Source organism: Pristis pectinata, chromosome 26 (assembly GCF_009764475.1).
Source record: "Pristis pectinata isolate sPriPec2 chromosome 26, sPriPec2.1.pri, whole genome shotgun sequence".
In the NCBI taxonomy this organism is placed as follows: Eukaryota; Metazoa; Chordata; class Chondrichthyes; order Rhinopristiformes; family Pristidae; genus Pristis; species Pristis pectinata.
Genome location: NC_067430.1, coordinates 14,679,786 through 14,702,712, shown reverse-complemented (window position 1 = coordinate 14,702,712; position 22,927 = coordinate 14,679,786). Strand labels below are relative to the sequence as shown.

The following is a 22,927-nucleotide window of genomic DNA, read 5'->3' as shown; positions in this document are numbered from 1 at the left end:
GACTTGACCATTTCAATACCCTCTTGGTCAGCTTCCCTCTTTCCATCCTGCATAGATTTGAGCTCATCTAAAACTCTGGCTCCTGACATTCTGATCTGATCATTCAAACATCAGCCCAGAACTTGCTGACCTGCATTGGCTCTTACTCCACCAATACTGGAATTTACGTATTTGGACCCTTGTTTTTAAATCCTTACATGGCCTTGTACCTCACTATCCTCGCATTCACCATCAGCTCTACAACCTTTCAGGAAGGAAGGCATCTGGGGAGAAAAGTCATTAAAAGGCAATTCATCCTTATCTAGCTGGACCATGTGAAGCCCTATTGGGTTTTGCTGTCATCTGCCATAATAGCCCAAGATCATCCTGGATTGAAAAAATATATCCCCCATCTTCTCTTTAGATGATGCACTAAATTTATGTAATCCCTCTTAAAAGTTCCAACCCTTGCACCCTCTGCCCTTGCATACTAGAGCCCCTTCTCCAACCTAACTTTCCTCTCCAAACATTTTAAACAGGTTATCAAGTCCTAAGTTTCTGCCCCTCATTCCTGTAACTCCATGTTTGAACACCTACTTTCAGGTTTTAGCCCTGCCATATTGCTAAAAGATCTTTATCAAAGTCACAAATGATATCCAGTGTGGCTGTGACATAGTAAACTGTTCTTCTTGAACTGTGTGTGGTGTCCGACATTTGACTAGCCTCGCTGAATTCCTGTCCTCTGTTCTCCAGCCGGTGGGACTTCATAGTCTGGTTGCATTCCTATCTATCCAGTCATGGTCAGGAGACCATCATAAGCAGGTTCCCATTCCTGCATTCTTACCTCTAGAGTCTACCAAAAGTCCATAATTGATCCCTTTATCTTTTCACTTACATTCAGCCACTCAGTGTCATTGTACAAAACCACACTGACAGGTTCCATGCATGACTCCCAGCTCTATATCATCAATTAACTGTACTCCCACAGTGCCTTACATTTATTACTCTGCTTCTCTGACATCAAAGTCAGTCAAAGTTGAATTTATTGTCATATGCACAAATACATGTATGCACAGGTGCAATGAAAAACTTGCTTGCAGCAGAAACAAAACATTCATAAGAAAAACATAAATTAAACACAGTTTTTACAAGAAAGAGCAGCATTAGAACAAAAAAAAGTCCTGTATTGGATGCACAGAATCGTTTCCAATTAATTATTAGCAAGATTGAAGCCACAGGTTTCCATATCCATTGTAGTTTCTGTTACCCAGCCACTGGCTTCATCCCTCGCCTTTGCTACTGTCTAAGGCTGAAGCTTGCCATTCTACCTGAGTTCAGTTTCAGACCCTGTATCCTGTCCATTGCAAAGAACATTTGTTTCTGCCACTATAACATCACCTTCTCCTGCCTCAGTTAATTTGCTGCTGAAATCATCAATTACTAACAATTCCAATGTTCTCCTGACCAGCTTCTGGCCAAACCCTTATTGCCCATGTGAGAATCCGGATCATCTCATTCATCTCTCATGTCTGTGTTCATTGCTGTTCTGTTAAGCAATGGCACAGTTTTAAAATTCACATCACTCCATGGTCTCAATCTCTCCATGTCTGTGTAGCATCCTCTAGGCCCATTACCCCCCAAAACCTCTGTGCTCCTCTAATTCAGACCCTTTGCTCATCTCATATTTAATTTCCCCTACTTATTATGATGCAGGAGGCTGTTCGGCCCATTGAGCCCATTTTGGCTACCAGCAGAGCAATCCCATCAGATTACTTTTTATGCTGCAAATATTCACTCAGTCAAGCAACATTGGTGGAGAAATGGAGTTAATGTTTCAGGTCAATGATCTTTCATCAGATAGATCATTGACCTGAAATAATAACTTCATTTTTGTCTCCACAATGTTGCCTGGCTGCATTTCTGCTTTAATTAAAATTATCGAATGTGACATGATATTAGATTTTATTTGATAATGTGACCATGAAGTGCCTGCAGACATGTTACTTTGTTGAAGGTAGATGTGATGTGAGAAGATGGGGAGGAGCAGTGACTTATTTCCCCTTGAAGCATGCATGTTTATCTCATTGTTAGAACGACACTGGAGGGTTGAATACGGTGACGCAAGAGCAGGAGTTCCTTGGCAGTTAAAAATGAAAAGGTTGAGAGGGGGATAAAGGCCAGAAGGGCTGGAGGAGGAGGAGGGCTTGAGGCAGGAGAAGGGGTCATCAGTGGGGGGGTGGAGATCCTTGCCGAAGAAATAGGCGTGGAGGTGGAGGTGATGGAAGAAGAGCTCAACGCTGTTTTTGACCCAAAACGTTGACCCAGTTCACATGAAGGGACTCGACCCAAAACGTCAACCGTCCATTTCCCTCCTTAACTGTTGTCTGACCTGCTGAGTTCCTCCAGTTTTATGTGGGTTGAATATGGTGGCTGATTATGGGAAATCCAGATTTATTTATTGTAGAAAAATATCCTTTGACTTGAAACAATCAAAGCAAAACAATGGTTCATCCCTGCATGCCATTTCAACAGACCCACAGCCTGCAACCAGTGATAAACCTGAACAGAGCTCAGTCCCATTCTGATGAGTGCACTTGTCCTGGTAATTGGATTCATTCTTGTTTTTCTGTTCTCCGGCATGACTTCCATCAATGCCTTTGGATCTGTGTGTTGGTGGTCATTCCTGGTGGAGTGCACCTGCTGGTTATATCACTGCACTGTGACTTCCTCTGATATCCGTTCAAGTGCATTTTCTAATGTGATCAGGATAAGGAGGGGTGGTGGTACTGGACTGGGGAGATGTTGAGGAGGAGGGAGGGAGTGTGTTGTGAATTCTTGTCTCTTACCTCACTGACTCACACATGCTGAGCTCAGCTGTATTGCCCTGAGTATGAGCTCAAGCTGCGTTCAGCTGTTTGAGCAAAATCAGTCCTGGGATCCTTAGCCTTCATGTGGGGCAGTTGAATGAAGGTCACAATGTGTTTCCCCTCTGAAACTGTTGCTTTGTGATATGTGACTGACTTTCTGTTGGTTCTGAATGGAGTTTTTCATTGACATCCTGCAGAGATGCACATTTCCAATGGCGAGGAGATGGAAACCCTCAAGGACAACCTGATGGACACACCCTGTCTAAAGAACCACTTTGCCATTTGCCAAGAGGGAAGTGTCTCCTTTAATGAGCCGACAGAGCTGATGCTGAATGGTAAACGGAGGAGCAGCCTTGACCCGCCAAGCAGCGAGGAAGGGAAAGAGAAGGATGAGCAGGAGCCTAAGGCCCAGAGAAACCCCGGTACCTGTCTGTTCAGACAGCAAGGATTGAGACCCAAGGTGGATCTCACGAGACAGTTGGCCTTGCCGCTCAGTAACTGCGAAACCCAGGTGGACGCTCAGCTCCGACTCAACGGGGGCCAAGGGACTGCAGAGAGCTGGGCGCAGGCTGACGTGGGTGAGGACAATACAGTTGTCACATCAACTCCGGCAAGCTGCTCGCTGTCCGGCCGCCAGATCGTGGGCAAGGCCGACAGCTGGCCGCACCAGCGCCTACCCACGGACAGCAGCTTCAGCACTGCCTCCAAGAGTGACTTCTCACTCAACATGCTGCTGGCCGAGGTGGAGAGGGATGAGGCGGGTTCCAGGCAGAGGAGACCCTCACAAGGTTCGGACCAGGAGAAAACTGCAAGTAAATAACATTATTTTATTCTGCTTTCTTCTCTCTTGTTACTCCCACCACTGATTTTCTTTTCATAAGACTACACACCCTTTGATTGTCTTCCCTGCAGAGTTGAGACATTGGAAGACCACAAGTATGGCCTGGAATCCAGGTCAACAGGTCAGTTCCCGAGCGACCCGTTCCCTGCCTCTTCCTGTCATTGAAATTGAATCAGATTGTTCTCTTTGTGGAGAAAGTCAAAAATAAAATTCACAGGCTGGAAATCTGAATCCCTCTCTACCCTAACCTCGCTCACAAAATTATCCCACTGTGATAAATGTTCTTTGATATGAAACGTTAACTCTGATCTGCTGAGTGTTTCTAGCATCCTGGGTTTTTATTTCCGTTTTCCCAATGGTGTTGTATTTTACTCTGAGCTGAACTTCTGATCCACAGATGCTTCCTATCACCAACACACCTGTATCCACCTCTGTAACCTCTCTCAATTCTGCTCTGCCCACAGTTGACATGGTACCTGGACCCTCCTCCAAGCCTCTAGATTTAATTCTCTGCCAGCCTCTCTCCTTCTTTGACCTGTGACTTGGAGCAGTAATTATTACCACTATTCATAACAGTTCATAACTTAGTGCAGGAAATCCCATACCCAATGCCGCTACGTGAAACAGTTGTCCCCCACCACTTTCCTACGTGTTTACTTATTAACATTTTATTAATTTATTGGGATCTGGGTGTTGCTGGCAATGCCCGCATTTGTAGTCCATCCCTAATTGTACCCTGTGTAGGTATGTTTGTTTTCACCTATTCCCCACATATTTACATTTATAATCGTTAACATTTTATTAATTAAAAAATATTCTGGGAACATCCACTGAAACTCCTATCATAGCTGAAAATAACTCAAAGCAAAATTCTGTCACTTTGCCTTATTCATTGTGAAGTGTGTGTTTCGCCTTGCATTTGGCCTGCAACCCCCATATCCTAAGAACAGGAATGCAAAGGTAGTTCCCCAGGCTGAAAGCTGCTGATCTCCATCATCCCCATTGTAGAGGGAGGTACTCTGAATGTCCACGTTCATCCACCCATTACCAGTGGCAATCTCCAACCTTCTTCCCGGAAGAGAAGCAACAATATCAAAGCAATACTGTTAAAGGAAGCTGCTCCTGGCTGTTAGCGTGTATCAGTGGGAACATTGTACAGTGTTGGACCTTTTATTCTTGTATCTAAATTAGGATGGCAGATGGAGAAATTGTGAAGCTTGTGGTGACAAACCATGGGCCAAGTTGCCTCATACCATCAGAACCTTTAAGGGCTACAGGGTTTCTGCTAATGGGTGTGTGGATTTAACCAGAGGGTGTCTGTTAATAGATCTCAGGGAGAAGATTGGTTCACAGCTGTTGGTTTCCTCAATAGGGGCCAGAGAACCATTCCTAATCACTCTGAAAATGTGTGTGCTGGAAAGTGTGTAAGAGATTATATCATAGAAGGGCACACTTGGATTTAGCTGCAACATGACAATACTCACAGATGTGAAAAGTGTCCATTTGGACAAAATACTGGCAAACACCTGCCCTGTGTGGAAAACAAGTTACGGAGTGAGAGCAGGCTAATGACATTAACTTCTCCCATGCCTTATTGTTTGTGGGCTCCAACTAATTAATTCCTTCCCATAGACCTGCCATGGACATTAAACCATCTAAAGTCCTGAGGAGAAATTCTGCATAACTACTTCTTTGGTTACTAAAAAAAAGGGATAATTCTGTTTTGTTTAGTAACCTAAGGTTACTAAAGTAAAGATTAATTTATCTTTACATTTCCATGATTTCACACTAGCCTTTGAACTCTAGAAATGCTTTTCCTCAGCTCCAACTCTTAAATCCATATGCATTTATTAATGGACCTGCATTTTTCCGGGGGTCTGTTAATAATGGTTTATGTTGAACAAGGATAACAAGAGAGCCCAACCTGTGCTGCCACAATGTTACATTGTTTTTACTGGTGAATAGATTTCAAACCATCCATCCAATAAAGCCACGTACATCATCTGGCTCCAGTGAACTACCTTGTATACAGTGTGATCAGGCCAGAAGTTGCATAAGGATCCATGCAATGTATGCCTTCAAAATGTGCATATGAAAATAGGTATATGACTATGGACATAATTACTTGTGTGCCGGTATTTCTGTTCTCAGGTTTTAGCGTGTATGATTGTATGTTTCTGTATATGTATGCATATATATGCACCAGAATACGCAGACATGGATGTATGATAAACAAACATATATGCATGTAAGTCTATGTTTGCAACAACAATTTCCACAAAAGCATGTGTGCCTGGTGCATTTGTACATGAATGTTTTTGCCTATATGTGTGAGTGCCAGTGCATGTTTGGATCAATCCACAGTGCATATGCCCAGCGGAACATGTTTCTGCATATGTCTTCATTGGTGTGTACACATGCATATCGATAGGTATATCTGTGCACTTGCCTAGGTTTACATGAGTGTATATGAGAGCACCGATTACTGGAAAAGCAATGGGACCAGACAACATTCAGTTGTGGCTCTGAAGACATTCTCAGAATTGGATGTGTCTCTAATAAAAAAAACATGCTGCTGGAGGAACTCAGCAGGTCAGGTAGCATCTGTGCCAGATGCTGCTCAACACACTGAGTTTGTCCAGCAGTTTATTTTTGCTCCAGAATCCAGTATCTGAAGTCTCTTGTGCCTCTAATCAACTTGTTCCAGTTGAGCTCAACACTGGCATCTATCTGACGATGTGGGAATTTACCCCATCCGTGAAAAGTAAGACAAATCCAGTCTGGCTAACTTTTGCCCAATCAGTCTACTCTCAATTACCAGCAAAGTGATGGAAATGCGTTGATAATGCTATCAAGCAACAATCACTCATCAATAGCATGCTCTTCAGTGCACATTTTGAGCTTTGCCAGGATCTCTTAGCTCCAGACAACATCACAGTCTTGTACCAAGCATGCACCAAAGGGCTAATTCCTAGGGGTGAGGTGAAATTTATTGTCCTTGGACATCAAAATAGAATTTGGCCAAGTGTGGCATTCAAGGAAGCCAGGTGACACAGAAGTCAATGATATTCAATCATTCCAGTGGTTGGAGTCATATTGTGCACAGGTCAATCATCCCGTCCCCAGGATATCACTGCAGGAATTCCTCGGGATAGTGACCCAGATTCAAATATCCTCAGCTGTTCCATCTATGGTTTTCCTTGCATAATAAGGTCAGAAGTAAGGTTATTTACTGATGATTGCAGCCTCTTCAATTCCATTTCCAACTCCTCAGGAAGTAAAGCAGTTCATGTTTGTATGCGGCGAGACCTAAAGGACATTCAGGCATGAACTGATAAATGGCACGTAACGGTTGCACCACATAAGTGCCAGGCCATGTCTGTCTCCAACAAGAGAGAGTCTAATCACCTACCCAGAACATTCAAAGATATTGGCACCATTGAGTTCCCCAATGTCAATATCCTTGGGTAACCATTGGCCAGAAACTCAGGTGGATCAGCACATAAAAACTGTGGCCACAGAACAGGTCAGAGGCTGGGCATTCTGAACAAATGGCTCACTTTCTAACATCCCAAACTCTTCCACCATCCAGAAAGCATAACTCATTCGAGTGATGGAATACTTTTTACTCACCTGGATACGTACAACTTCAACAACATTCATTTATCTCAACACTGTCCAGGATCAGCATCCATTTATCACACTGAGCATTCATTCTCTTCACCAGTGGGTATTGAGGCTGCAGTATGCATCATCTATTGCATTTAGTTACTTGCTAAGGCTACTCTGACAGCAATTCTCAAACCCATGACCTCTATCACTAAGATGGATAAAGGGAACAGACAGAACACCACCATTTAGAGCTGCCCTTCCAAGCTGCACACCATCTTGATTTGGAAATATGTTGCTCTTCCAGCATTACTGCTAGGTCTAAATCTGGAAACTCCCTACTCGATAGCACTGTAGGAGTACCTTCAACAGAAGAACTGCAGCAGGTTATCAAGGTGGCTCACCACCACCTTCTCAAGAACAATTAGGGACAGGCATTAAATGCTGGCCTTGCCAGAAATACCCACATCTTGTAAAACGAATAACAAATGTGTTCTTTAGTGTTTCTGTGAGCCAGAATATGTATGCACACTTACACTGATGTGTTGACTATCAATATATGTGAATGCCAATATGTGTATGTGAGTCTGCATGCAAGTATGTGACAGTGTGCACTGTATTATGCATAAGTGTAAGCATATTTGTGCTTATCTGAGTTTACATGTGGAAGTGTGAAAGAGTGATTGTAATTGAAAATATATGAATTTAAGTAGCAGGGAAGATAAACAAGAGTCAGTGGATGGCGTGTAATTGGATTTCCAATAAAACACGTGATAAGGTATTACATGAGAGGTTACAACAGAAAGTAAGGGCTCATGGTGTTGAGGATAATAGCTTGGATGGAAGATTGGGTAATATTCAGAAAATAGACTAGTGATAAATGGATCATTGTCAAGTTGGCAAGCAGTAACTAGTTGGGTGCCTCGGGGATTGGAACTGGTGCTGAAGTTACTTAACGACTTTGATGAAAGGACTAGGTAACATTTTCAGGTTTGCCAGCGACGCCCACAAGCATCACATTCAGAGATAAGTGGGGAATATGTTGTGAGGAGGATCCAAAGAGTATACAAAAGCCTATTGACAGGTTATTGAATGGGCAAAAATATGGCAGGTGGTGTACAATACATCCTCACATTCCCTATGTAATTCATGTAAAAAGCAGAATATTATTGAAGTGTCGTAAATGTTGGTGTTCAGATAGATTTGGCTATCCACTTAACAACAGAGTGTTAGCATGCAAATGCAGCAAAACCAGGAATATTGGCCTTTATTATTGCACAAGAACAAGGACATCTTTGTACAGGGCCTTAATGAGTTGAAAGCAGGAAGACTGTATCTAATTTAAGGAAAAATACACTTGACTTGGGTGCAATGCAGCAAAGATTGGTCCTGGGATGAGGAAACGTAAGTAGGGTTTGAGTTTATTGGTTTTTATTTTTGGTTTAGTGTACTTTGTTTTCTCATTTTTTTATTAGTGTGTGGCAAAATCATTATATTTGGTTATAAAAATATCATCAATGGGATTTATACAACTGGTTCGCTGTGTATCATGGAGCCTTCTTCAAGAGTAATGGATTTTTTAATTATCTCTTTACCTGCATTCCCTCTTTACAATATTTTTATTAAATCCACAAAAAAAATACAGAGTACGTGCATCAAAAAAGAAAGTAAAAATACTACTGAATACATTGTGTTAAATCGTACTTAGGATTACAATACTCTAAATCAATAATCACATATAGTAGTTAGTTAATAAAGGAAGAAAAAAAATTGAAATATTTTATTACAAAAAAAATCTACCCCCACTACCAAAACTCGAAGCTGTTAGATAGAAGAAACAGCAAGGAAAAACCTTAAAAAAACGTAACAGTGTCAGCCAATATCTGCATTTTAGTCCCCAAATCAGAGATTTTGAAAATAATTCAAAAAGGGTCCCCACAGGGTTTGGAAGTCTAGGTTAGATTCAAAAAGTGAATAGCGAATCTTCTCTAGATTCAAGTATGACATAACATCCCGTAACCATTGAACATGCGTAGGCGGAGTAGCTTCCTCCCATTTAAGCAATACTGCTCTCCTGGCTATAAGAGAAATAGAAGCCAGAATACGTAAATCAGAAGCCTTCAAAGTTATATCTTTTTCTCCAACAATCCCAAATAGTGCAGTCAAAGGATTAAGTTTAAAAATTTATTTTAAAAAGTACAGAAGAAGTATGAAAGACCTCTGTCCAATATTTTTTAAGGCTCTGACACGTCCAAAACATGTGAATTAAGGAAGCCACTCTGTTATTGCATTTATCACAGTAAGGAGATATTGGAATAAAAACAGGAAAGTTTATCTTTAGACAAGTGAGCTCTATGGACCACTTTAAATTGAAGGAGAGAATGACGAGCACATAATGATGAAGTATTAACCAACTTGAAAATTTCATTCCAAGTTTCCTTGGAAATTGACATCTGCAAATCTTGTTCTCAAGTGTTTTTAATTTTATCTAGTGGCACCTTACTCATTCCTAATAATCTGTCATAAATATTAGATATTGAGCCATCCTGAAAGGGTTCCAAATTAAAAATTACATCTAATAAATTCTTATCAGGACACAAAGGAAAAGAATGTAATTGAGATCGAAGAAAATCTCTAATTTGTAAATATCTAAAAAAATGAGTTTTTGGTAAATTATACTTGGTAGACAATTGTTCAAATGAAGAAAGGTTTCCTCCAACAAACAGATCTTGAAAACAAGTAATACCTAATTTGTCCCACTCTTTAAAAACTACATCAGTCATAGAAGGTTTAAAAAAGTAATTAGAGAAATTAATTTGCATTCCATTGCAAATTAATGTAAAAAAAACACCCTGGTAAATACTGGTTGTGAAGTTCTTTCGTGAAACAAAAGTGGGCAGGCACGGTGGTGTAGTGGTTAGCGTAACGCTATTACAGCGCCAGCGACCTGGGTTCGATTCTGGCCGCTGTCTGTAAGGAGTTTGTATGTTCTCCCCGTGACTGCGTGGGTTTCCTCCGGGTGCTCCGGTTTCCTCCCACATTGCAAAAAAGACGTACGGGTTAGGAAGTTGTGGGCATGCTATGTTGGTGCCGGAAGCGTGGCGACACTTGCGGGCTGCCCCCCAGAACACTCTATGCAAAAGATGTATTTCACTGTGTGTTTCGATGTAAATGTGACTAATAAGGAAATCTTATCTTATCAAGCAGCTCAGCAAGTGGCCTGTCCACTTGATTCAGTGTGGTCCCAGACTACACCATTGTCCAAACAAATTCATCACTGATCCTTTTGTTTCATTTTGGTTAAAGATTCACCTGCAGTCACACCTACATTGGTCAAGAAGCTGAGAGTGGACTGTTTAGTTTCATGTGCAATCCACTGTATAGGTGCTCTGAAATTCAACAACAGGTTTCTTATTTTCATAAAGGAAGCTTCTATGGGTCGCTTTCCCCCTTATTTCCCTGCAGCTGACATGCCCATCAACTGCCCGTTTTTGATTATTCTCATCTACACTAAGGTCACTTGCAGTAAGGAGTAATCTACAGCAGCTAATCAACCCAACAGCACATCCATGAGACGTGTGAGGAAACCAGAGTCCCCAGGGAAAACCCTCACAACTCTAAGGAGAATGTGCAAACTCTGCATAGACAGCACCTGTGGTCAGGATTGAACCCAGGTCCCAGAAGTGTGTGGCAGCAGTGTTGCATTTTTGCTGTGACTCACAGAAGTGACAACTCTGTAAGGTTTACTGGCTAAGTTAGGCCTTCCTTTCATTATTCCTTTGGCAAAACCTGCATTTTCTTCCATGTAATCATGAACACTGTTTTCCATCCCATCTCTGCACTTTACTATTTCAATCCTTCCACCACTGTCACAACACAATTTAACAGCATTGTTAAACCACAATTTAACAGCATTGCCAGTTTTCTGTCTGCCTGTTTTGAAAGCCATGTGCGGTGTCCTGAAAGCAAAATATAAAATCTGCATAGTTGACATTTGTTGCTGGTGTGGAGTTTTATTGGCAGATATAAGATCTATTTTTCCTAGTAAGATTTTGGGGTGTATTTTCCCCTCTGACTTTTTTCATCAGTTAAAACTGAAAAATTCAAGCCCTACTTATGTAGAATAATGAAGACTGTGCACACTGGAATTTGGAAGAGTGAGAGGTGATCTTAACAAAGTGTATAGGATTCTTTTGGGGGGGGAGGTGAAAGATTAGATGCTGAGGTGATGTGTGGGGATGTCAGGAAACTAGGGTTGCCCATTGGAGTCCAAGATGGTGAAAGATTTCTTCTCAAGGTATGTGAATCTATGAAGTTATTTATCCCGGAGAGATGCAGAGGCTGAGCCATTGTTTATTCAAAGCTGGGTTAGATTTTTAGACTTTAGGGGAATGTAGGGTTGTGGGGAATGAAAGGAGAATGAAGGCCAATGATCAGATTAACCATGACCTAAGTGAATGCTGGAGCAGGCTCCAGGAACCATATCACCAATCCTGTTCCCTTTTCATGTTTTATGTGTGCACAAGGTTTGACAAGGTGCACAAAAGTGTATGTGTTGTAAGTTGGCTGTGGGAGTATTAATGGGCACTGCTTGAGGGTTTGGTGATTGATTTGTGCAAAAGGCTGGAGCTTGTGTGTGTGTGTGTGTGTGTGTGTGTGTATGTGTATGAATGCAAGGTGGAGTGAGTGTGAACTATGAGGTGATATGTTTGTCAACATCTCTATTTTTGATTGTATTTAACAGTTGCTATTTTGAGCCTTCCACTGTTGTGCCATATGCCAGACATGGCTTTTGCTGACTGTTGCCACAGGAATGGAAAATTCTTTGGAGGAATCGTCCCACCTTTACTTAAATTTTGAACAATTTCTGGTAGGCTAAATGTTGCCATAGTAACAGGACATTACTTTCAATGTTTTCTTAAGCTTACTTTGAGATCTTTCTGCATATGATGCTTCTGATCTCTTTAATCCATCTGGTACCCCTCACAGAGAGGAGGCTAGGTGGTTCCATCTAGGCCAAGAGCAGATTTTCACTAAAGGTGAACCTAACAGTGATTTTTGGAGCTTCTGGTGCAGCCTGGCTGTCTGGTGGGAAAACACGACATAGGTTGTCTTATTACCCTAATAATTTGTTTGTGTCTTATTCATTTTATGTCCAAGATTAAGCTACATGAGGTGCAGTTATCCCAGCTTCCATAGTGAAATGTAAAGTAGCCTTTTAGAAACCAACTATCACACTGGAAAATTTTCTTTATTGTGACTGTGCACAATCTGCTTGTGAAATGGAACTCATTGAACCCGTGAGCCCCAGCCTCTAACGTTTCTTCTCTTATTTCTATGAGAGATTCTTGAGCAGCACACTGATTTGGATTGGTATCCTCTTCAGAAAATGATTGAGGCACTTGGTCAATGCCTTAATCCTGGTCAGATACAGCCTTTCTATTTATTTTTCCTATCAGGTGTAATCACAACAAAATGGTCCTTCTAAAAAGGACAAAGACTTCTATGGATTTCTTGCTGATCCATTCTCGTATCCTCATACCTGGATATTATCCTATCCCCCCGGTCCATTCCCTTCCCACCTATGTTCATGACACATCACATGCTCTCCAACTCTTCCATAGCTTTAAGTTCTCTTGCACACACAACCTTATCTTCTCCATGGACATCCAGTCCCTATATACCTCCATTCTCCATCATTACGGCCTCACTGCCCTCTGCTTCTTTCTTGACCAGAGCCACAACCAGTCCCCTTCCACTAACACCCTCCTGGCTGAACTTGTCCTCACCCTAAACAACTTCACTTTCGATTCCTCTCACTTTCTACAGACCAACTCTTTCTCTGCTATATTGACGACTGCATTGGTGCCACCTCTTGTACCTGTGCAGAACTCGACAGTTTCATAATTTCGCCACAAATTTTTACCCTGCTTACCTATTCACATGGACTCTCTCCGACACCTCTCTTTCCTTCCTCAATCTTTCCATCTCCATCTCAGGAAATTCCTTATCCACTGACATCTTCTACAAATCCACTGACACCCACAGCTACCTCAATTACATCTCCTCCCACCCTGTCTCTTGCAAGCATGTGATCCCTTTTTCTCAATTTCTCTGCCTCCGCCACATCTGCTCCCATGATAAGGATTTCCACTCCAGGACATCTGAGATGTCCAACTCCTTTTCTAATCGGGGCTTTGCCCCGACTGGTCGAGAGAGCTCGCACCCGTATCTCTGCCATTTCCTGCACCTCTGCTCTCACCCCCACCCCTCCCAGACCCAACAGGGATAGGGTCCCCCTTTCCTTCACATTTCATCCAACCAGACTACATATCCAACACATCATTCTCCACCACTTCCGTCGTCTCCAACGGGACCCCGCTATCAAGCATATTTTCCCCTCCCCACCCCTTTCTGCCTTTCACAAGGACCGCTCTCTTTGCAACTCCCTAGTTCACTGCCAGGAGAATTCCAAGCACAAACTGGAGGAACAGCACCTCATTTTCCATCCTGGAACCTTGCAGCCTAACGGCATGAACATTGAATTTTCCCACTTCAAGTAATCCCCACTCCCCTTCCCTACAACACCTCCCCCCAACCATGTTTCTTCTTTTCTTCCCTTTCCTAGCCTATCTCTCTTTTTATACCCCTTTTTTTCCTTTCTCTCCTTACCTTTGACCCATCCCTCGGTGGATCTGCTCTCCCCATCTCCCCTGCACCTGCCTATCACTATCTTTTACCTGCATCTACCTATCACCACCTTGTGCCCAACCCGCCTCCCTTTTTTTGTCCACCTATCACTGCTCTGCCTTTCCCTCCTATATATTGGGCTTCCCCTTTTCCTATCTTCAGTCCTGAAGAAGGGTCCTGAGCCAAAATGTTGACTGCCTGCTTTTCTCCACAGATGCTGCCTGGCCTGCTGAGTTCCTCCAGCATCATAGTGTTTTTCATCTAGATTCCAGCATCTGCAGTCCTTTGTTTCTCAGAAAGTGCACAGCTTGGATGGTGCATTTATTAAGTAATACATTCCCTGGAAAGTGCATTCCTTACATTCATTAAATAATATATTGCTTGAACAATATATTCCTTTGACTATGCTTCTCTAGAACAATGCATCCCTTGGACAGTTCATCATTGGACAATGCATTTCTTAAAATACATTCCTTGGACAATGACCTCTTGCATACTGCTTTCTGCAAACCATATGTCTTTAATCAATACATTTCTTGGACTATGCTTTTCTTGAAGCTTATATCACATCCAGGGATGGCGAGGAGCAGCATGGTGGCAAGATTAGATGAGACCAGGTTCAGGTTGCAAGTAACACACACAAAATGCTGGAGAAACTCATCAGGTCAGGCAGCATCTATGAAGGGAAATAAACAGTCAATGTTTCAGGTCGAGGCCCTTCATCTGTCATGCAGTAGCCCAGAAGAGAGCAAATAAAATGATGACAGAACTAAAAGGTTATGATGGAGAATAAGCTTAGATGCTAAATCTGAGAGAGATTAGAGAAAGAACAGGAGGTAAAACGTAGAAGATTGTTATAGGGGTTGACGTGATAATCACTGAGAGTTTGTTTCCACTGGCTGGAGGATCTGGAACTTGGGAAAATGAGAGGTTGGCCATTTAATAGGAGGTGTAAGCATTTCTTCTCTCGGAGAGGGGTTGGTGTGCAAATCTTTGGGATTCTTTATGCCAGAGGGATGTTATTCAGTGCATTTCAGTCTGAAGTCAATAGGTTTTTGGGCACTAAGGGAATTAAAGAATTTACGGATAGGAAGGGAAAGTGTGTGTGTGAGAGAGAGAGAGAGAGAGAGAGAGAAAGAGGATAAGCCATTACCTAATTGAGTTGGTGGAACAGTCTAGAGGGGCCATGTAGATCTCCCGCTTCTATTTCTTATGTTATTAAGTTCTTTGTAATTTCATTCTCACTCTTGTCAAGCATCTCTGCTTATCTTGCTGTAATAAAGATGCTATGTTAGTTACTGCGGTGCTGTGAAAATTGTGAGATGAAATAACCTTCCTAGATGTGAAGGTTACAACTTCCCATGTGATACTTCTCATATTTCTCAATTATGTTTTGTTTTAGGTTGAAGCTTACACATTGTGCTTTTGCTGTTAAAGCCTTGTTAATTTTCCAGGGAGAAAAATGCGAGTGTACTCAACGGATAGTCCAAGTGAAGAGTCTTTCAGCAGTGGGAGCCTGGACTGTGAATCCATGTTTACAGGGACCCTGTTTGATGATGACTTGAAAGACAATGATTTCCTAAGCCAAAGCTTCTCACTGGATGATGAGGTTGGACCCTTGGACTCTAGTTCTGTTGAGCTCCCACTGGATTCAATGCCTGGACTGGAGCCTGAACCGGAAAGTAAAAGGGAATTAGTTGCCCGGGGTCAGAGCCAGCCCCTCGCTGCATGCATGGAGCAAGAGAAGCGGCGGTTCTCAGCTTCTGAACTGATAAACAGATTGCATCTCTCTCAGAAAAAAGTAGCACAGGCTTTGAAAATCAGTAAGTCCCTGTCAGGAAGATCTTCGTCCAGAGAGAAGTTGACAGCTACCATCTCCCTTGAAGGTAAGGTTTACCTGTAGAAAGAGAGGCACGTCCACTCATAATTGGCCAGAAGATGCAACAGAAAGAAAGAAATCTCATTTGTATGATATACTTATGAATTACCGTAGATTAGATCCAATTAATTATTTGTACAGTAGGAGAAAATGCCAAACATTTTGTAAAAAGCAAGATTTCACAAATCATCAGTGAGAAAAATAACCGACTTATCTTTCTTTTGGGGATATTAAGGAGAGGATATTGATCAGGTCAGTTCTGAATAGTGTCGCAGGATCCGTAACACCCTGCTGAGAAATCAGAGTGGCTAGACGGAGCTGGCAAGGTACAAAGGAAAGTACCTTGCTCAACAACTCGCAGCCTGAGCACTGCACTCAAGTGCTGGCATGTTTTTCTCTGCTGTTCTTTTCCACCACAGTATCCTCCCTCTCCCGCCACCACAGCACTCTTAATTGTAAACACACACGTTATTGATTCTTGAGCACTCCACTCTTCGAATTGGAGATCAGATAACTACTAATTGACTCAAGCATGGAATTTGCAGAAGAAAAGGATTGAGGAGCAATGTCAGCGGTGGTCCTGAGCAGAATTTCTCTGACCTTCTTGTGCTGTGGACTAGAGGGCAGTCAGTGTAGCACCTCTGTTCATTTATGGAGACCAACTACATAAGAGCTGGTACAGAGAATATTAGTTGTGTGGCACTTCCTAAAAATGTTTAATTATCTGGTATCATCCCAGCTTCTATCACCTGACAACATTTTAAATTCTTCCCAAATTGTAAATAGTACTTGTAAATAATAGCCTTGTTAGGTTCCCCAATAACCCCTTTTCTTTAAGCTATCGTACAGTGTGCTTTGAATGATTTTTCCAACAACTTGCCTCCCTTGGCATCAAACTAACAGGGTCTGTGTTTTCCAGCTCTGATATACTGTCCTTTTTGATTATTGATGTCGCGTGGGTCTCTGTCCAACTTTTGGGGATAATCCAGACTTCATCAAGCTATCAGATAAGGGAGACACAAAAGACTGCAGATGCTGGAATCTGCAGCAACACACAAAACGCTGCAGAAACTCAACAGGTCAGGCAGCATCGATGGAGGGAAATGGACAGTTGATGTATCAGGTTGAGACCCTTCATCTGGACTGGTCAAATAAGGGGCATGGAGAGAATCAAGGGGTTTGGGAATTGGGTGAGGAAATGGGAAGTTTCATTATGATGTTATTGAAAGGGAGATTATTGTCCTCTCCTCCTATTTCCTTACAATAATTCCAGGAATAGGAAACTGTAGTGATGATTATTTCCTCTGGAATAGAGAAGATAGGAAAAAGGTTGAATACAGGCAAAGGAGGCTGAGAGGTGATATGCTAGAGGTATGAGATAGGCATGATGGTTAGCATAGATGCAGTGGGCTGAAGGGTCACTTTCTGTGCTGTACAACTCTATGCCTCTATGACACACACAGCCATATTATAACGGATTTGATAAAGCTGAAGAGGAAAAGACTACTTCTTCCGGTTAGTCACCAGGAATCATCATTTTAAGGGATTGAGGAAGAAGGTTGAACGAATTTTCTTGATCGTGTTGTTATGACCATGGGGCAAAGAATACTTTGTTACCTGGAATATCTGAGCCCAAGAACACTAGATCTTTTAAGCACAAATATTCAGAGTAGGACAAGATTTAGCCTGTAGGGAGTGTGGGAGAGTGAATTTGTTCTGCATTGCAGAGAGCTGACCAAGATGTGACAGGCCAGCGGGTCTCCTGTTGTCAACAGTTCCATGTGGGAATGGAATCTTTCCTGGTTTTGTGGACCCACTCACAGCAGATGCAGTTTGTGTCAGATCCAGAGTCCTTAATGATGTTCTTTAACCCCAGTAACAGGTGAATGCCTCCATCTGCATCATTAGTCTTTTGCACAGTTGTCACCTTAAGTTTAGAAATGGTGAGTGAATATTTCCTCTTTTAAATACAACTGTGTCTCTGGTCATCACCTTTGGTGGGTAATGCCAACTCTCTCTCTCTGGGTATGGCAGAGCCTCTTTGCATTCTGGGTAATTCATTCTTCGCTTCTTGCATTTGGTTCTTAGGTAGACGGAGTGCAAAACAGAAGAGTAAATCTCTGATTGCAATCAACAGCAACACGTCTCCAAAGCCACAAAGGGATGGTCTCATCTTTGATAGTCCTCCACCCCACACATGGAGGTCAAGCACTCTTCAGAGGTAAGGCTCGGACCTGGTTTATGCCCAACACTCAGGACTGGCTTATAACCAGCCTCTGAACCTGAACATAGACCAGCTCCTGAGACTGGGTTACGTGCTCACATTGGGAAGGGGCATGAAGATGGTGCTGGGATTGAGGTTTATATTTGGTTGGCAGTGCAAAATGTGGGCAGGAGCTTCCTCAGTGGAATCGAATGCTGGGGACTGACAAAAGGCAGCTGAACCCCTCGCACATTTCGTACTAGTGACCAAGTATGAGTTTCTAACACACACACACACACACACACACACACACACACACACACACACACACACACACACACACACACACACACACACACACACTCCTTCAGTAACTCTCACACAGTCTGACATGAATATCAGCAATAGAAATATCACATATACAGATTCACAGGAAGCTCTGTAAAAACCAAACAGTAAATAAATCAAACAAACACAGTCAAAGAAGGGATGAAGTTAGCTGTAATCTTGATCCATTTCTATTTTTATTCAGGAGAGTGGGGTCAGAGGAGGAAATAAGTGCAAAACAACAGAGAGAAAGAAGGCACTCCAGGTTTCTGATGGGCTGTGAGTATAATAAATCTTGTCTCCATGTTCCTCATCTCATGCTGCCTTTTGACCCAGGAGAGAGATGCTTCCCAGTACCTTTCCGCCTTAACAGATGCTGGAGTGAAAATTCACCCTCAGTTCCTGTGATGCTGCACATTGTCCCCCTCTCTGAAAGTCAGTTCAGAAGTCAAAGGGAACAGAATTCCCAAAGTGGGAAGGATATCCAGATGCTACCTTATTATGTTTTAGTGTGAGTGATTGAGGGCAAATTTTAATCCCATCCATATTTGCTGTGGTTTCGTTTCATTCATGGTGCAACCAACCAGTGACTCCTTTAATTAATTATGGGTTGTGCATGAGTTACGATAGCAGATATTGGCAGGTTCTTCAACCATGGAATGAAGAAGAACCAAATTCACTGAACTCCCAACTCCCAACTGTTAACCTCCCTAATCCTGGAGTAGTGAGGTCAATTGTGGGGTGAACCGAGGCAAACAGGGGGGTCTTTGGGTCCATATGCCTCGGAACCATAGAGGGTACCTCAGTTAACTCAGACTTGTTCACAGTCAATCAGAAGTTAACTACAAAGTGGACAATTGATTCTGATGCAGAGCAGACCAGTTGTGAGGCAATCAGATTCAAAGGAGTATCTGGGATGTTCCAGCAAGACTTGCATTATATAGGCACCTGCAAGATGTTCCAAAGAATTTACAGATGGTTTGAACCCATAACTGAGATCTAAGATGTGAGATTATGCTGGGTCACTAGGGCAGTACGAAGCCCTTGGGAGTTCCACACTAGCTGTTTCAGAGCCTTTCTCTTTGGTACAATGTCTTGATTAGCCTTTGTTCTTGGTACTTACAGATTCACCAAACATGATCTGCAGTGCACACCCCAGTATTAGTGGCTCAAATGGTTCTGTTCCCACAGCAATCCTTTATCAGGAGTACAGCAATGTGGCGAGTGACCGTGAAATCCAAAGGCAGAAGCGGGCAGACACGGTTATTGAGGACGATGATGTTATCCTCCCCAGCAAGTGCAACTCCTTGCCACAGAACCTCTTCCGGTCACAACGGCCTGCCCGGGGGAATGCATTTGCTCTTTGGCAGGACATCCCAGATGTGCGGAGAAGTGGGTTACTGGACAGAATTGGCAATGAGCAGAGAAAGTTACAGGAGGTGAGTGAGCCCTTTCTGTGAAACACTGTTGGCTGGTGCAACTTCATGCAACAGTGGTGTGAATCTTCCCTACAGAAACAAGGCTTCTGAAAACTTCCGTTTCTCTAATTCCTTTCTGATTCCTTTATCTTTCAATTCACATTCTGTCTCTTCCTGTATCTGGATCCTTGCTTGATTATGAAATAAATACTTGTATTGAGCTGTTGAATGCCCAATCCAAAGTCACAACTTTTCCTCTGTCTCTTTCTGTCTTTCAGATTGCATTGCAGAGATTGAAAATTATTGTACAGTTCCTGAGGTCATGGACATTTGACCTGTTGTTGTGTCCAGTCAGTGGAACTCTAGTAGAGACTAATCTCTGACAGTGCATAGAGAAAGGGTGTCTCTTAATTGATCCAGTAAAATTAATATTTCAGAGACTGAACTGTCCCATTGGATTCCCTCGTCAAAATTGAAGCACAAGGAATTTGAAGCATTATGAGAATGATAGTGTGCATTGGCTTCATTGGAACTGGTGCCAAGTCCCTAGGCGGTCTCCCTCTGAAGGATCAGCCTGGGTTACTCTGCTTACACTCCTGCCAGCCAGTCTCTAGTTAACGATGTTTAATGTCCTACTCTTTGGGGCATGTCTTCAAAGGCCCCTTTCTGCTTCCTTCCTGTAGGAGTATGCTCCTGGATTGAATTCCTGTTGCAATGTGTTATCCCCAGTGTAGCTCCATCTCAATTGTGGTCTTTTGTTTCCATTAGGCCAAGTTTGAACTGGTCACTTCGGAAGGATCCTACCTTCATAGCCTCACCATAACGGTTGAACATTTCCAGAATTCCAAGGAGCTCCAGGAATGTCTCAATGCCCAGGAAAAGCAGTGGCTGTTCTCAAAACTGCCTGAAGTCAAGGAAGTCAGTGAAAAGTAAGTACTGCATCAGTGAAAAGTAAGTACTTCAGTGGGAGTAGGACCTGCAGGTTAAACAGAAGAACAGTCCATTCCTTCAGTAGGAAACATCTTTCCTTCATGTGGAACAGACCCGTCCAGATGAGAAACGGGAGGCTACACCTGACCTCAGGCGTGATCCTTGGTGGAGACTTTGTGTGTGTGTGTGTGTGTGTGTGTGTGTGTGTGTGTGTGTGTGTGTGTGTGTGTGTGTGTGTGTGTGTGTGTGTGTATGCACATACTAGTTAAGGCTAGGGGTTGTCGATATTTCAAAAAAGTTGTTTGGTTTTGAATGAAAATCACACTGGCACAGAGCAGATGGTAAACCATGGAGCCAGGGGTACGTGGCACAGATCAGTGGGAGGAAATATTGCAGCAGAGCACGTAAGCAGACTGGTTAGAGGGAGTGGGTCCAGGGCAGAGGGGTGGAGACAGCATTGAGAGGCCTGTGGAAGTTGGTATCAGAAGATTATCAGCAATCCCCTCACCTCACCAGAACATTGTCTGAATAGAGAGAGTGAGAATAAAGTGAGATGTGCTGGTGTGAAGGCCGTTGCACTCAGCGGGGAAGGTTATTCAACATGGAGGAGGAAAGGGGAGGTGGAAGGTTGAGGGTTGGAAAAGAGGGAGAGGTGGGAAAAAGAAGGAAGGTGACAGAGTAAGGGACGGGACTGGGAACAGGAGTGAAGTGTGGAGAGGGATAGAGTTGTGGGAGACAAAGAGAAGTGGGAGGTGATGGTGGAGAGGCAGGGTTGGAGAAAAAGAGAGAGATGGGGGGAGGGAGCAAAAGGGGTTGAGGGAGGAAGAAGATGGGCAAGGAGAAGGGGAGTGGGAGCCGCATTGTCCTTATATTTTAATATTGCTTTTCAGTTCATAATCTAATTTCATAAGGGTTGGAAAGGCGTTGTACACAGGTCTGGTTGATATTGGCAGGGCACAGAACTTGATAGGCTGTGACACACTGCAACTGCCTGGCAGCTCAAAATGTGTTTTCAGAATGAAAACTGAGCAAGTGTCACCAGACGGTCCAGAGAAAGCTGGTCACAGCACCGGAACCACGGATAAGGCTGTGCCAGTGAAGCCACACCCCAGGCAAGCTGGTGAGACTGAGATGACGCTGAGGCAGGGTGAACAGGAATGACGTATCTTCCTTGGTAAAGAGGACAATAATGAAGGGGTGGACTTAAGTTAATTGGTAGATGGGAGTAGAGAGATTTATTTTCCCTCAGTGACTGGTGGAGGTGTGGAACTCACTGTCTGGAAGGTGGTTGAAGTCAGAAGCACTCACCCCTTTTACAAAGGACCTGGTTTACCTCTTGAGGAGCCAAGGAGCGTCTTGGAGGTGGAAAATAAAACAGGCTCTCCCAATGTGCAACAGATAAAACTGGATGGTACAGTGCGGCAGGATGAAGTGGCAGACACAAGGGCAGTGGAGGGCTGACCACATCTGTTGGCAGTTCGACACTAAGGCTGGAGCCATCACCCAGGTGCCACTCAGCAAGAGGCAAGGCATGCAGAGGCTGCCTACCTCAGGTGCCCTAGATGTGATACTGAAATTCTGTTGGTCCCATTTACAGTTTGCCAATATTAATTAAGCTAACACAAAGAATAGAAGTGGGGTGGACCTTCCTCTCCCAAAGATTAATTGAATCATTGATTAGTTACCAGGGAAGGACGTAGATTAGAGTCAATTTTTGGGGAAAGTATTGAGGGTAAAGCTGAGAACTGGATGGGTGGGATTGGGGAATGTGATGAAAAAGACGGGCATCAACTCTAAAATTTATGTTTCATCTGCTGGTCAGATCACACCTCCTTTTTCATTCAGTTTGCTGACACTAACTAATGTCCACAATAGTAGACTGGGTCCTAGCTCGGAACATTTTTTCTGCTCTTGTTCTCAGGTTCCTGCAACAGCTGGAGGAGAGGCTGGAGAAGGATATCTTGAACTTTGATGTGTGTGACATTGTGTTGGCCCACTGCCCTGCTTTCAGGAGAGTCTACCTACCTTACGTCACCAACCAGGCCTACCAGGAACAGACATACCAGCGGCTGCTGTGCGTGTGAACGCTTCTTTCACTGAGTTAGAGTGAGATCCGCCACTGTGTGAGGCAGCAACTCTGTCTATAGTATTGCGTGTGAAATAATGGGAGATCTGGACAGTTCA

At 43.1% G+C, this 22,927-nt stretch overlaps 1 protein-coding gene across 3 annotated transcripts in view; it reads left to right on the top strand.

Moving 5' to 3' along the window:
- arhgef19 (Rho guanine nucleotide exchange factor (GEF) 19) overlaps positions 1 to 22,927 on the top strand; it is a 75,499-nt gene that overhangs the window by 32,832 nt on the left and 19,740 nt on the right. For 2 of the 3 annotated variants that reach the window (XM_052039618.1, XM_052039619.1), the window contains exons 2-8: positions 3,044 to 3,658; positions 15,441 to 15,872; positions 17,954 to 18,086; positions 18,601 to 18,674; positions 19,521 to 19,834; positions 20,582 to 20,742; positions 22,665 to 22,817. In XM_052039618.1, coding sequence (XP_051895578.1) covers positions 3,044 to 3,658; positions 15,441 to 15,872; positions 17,954 to 18,086; positions 18,601 to 18,674; positions 19,521 to 19,834; positions 20,582 to 20,742; positions 22,665 to 22,817 — 1,882 coding nt within the window. The remainder of the gene's footprint in view (positions 1 to 3,043; positions 3,659 to 15,440; positions 15,873 to 17,953; positions 18,087 to 18,600; positions 18,675 to 19,520; positions 19,835 to 20,581; positions 20,743 to 22,664; positions 22,818 to 22,927) is intronic. The other variant, XM_052039620.1, reaches the window with a different exon arrangement.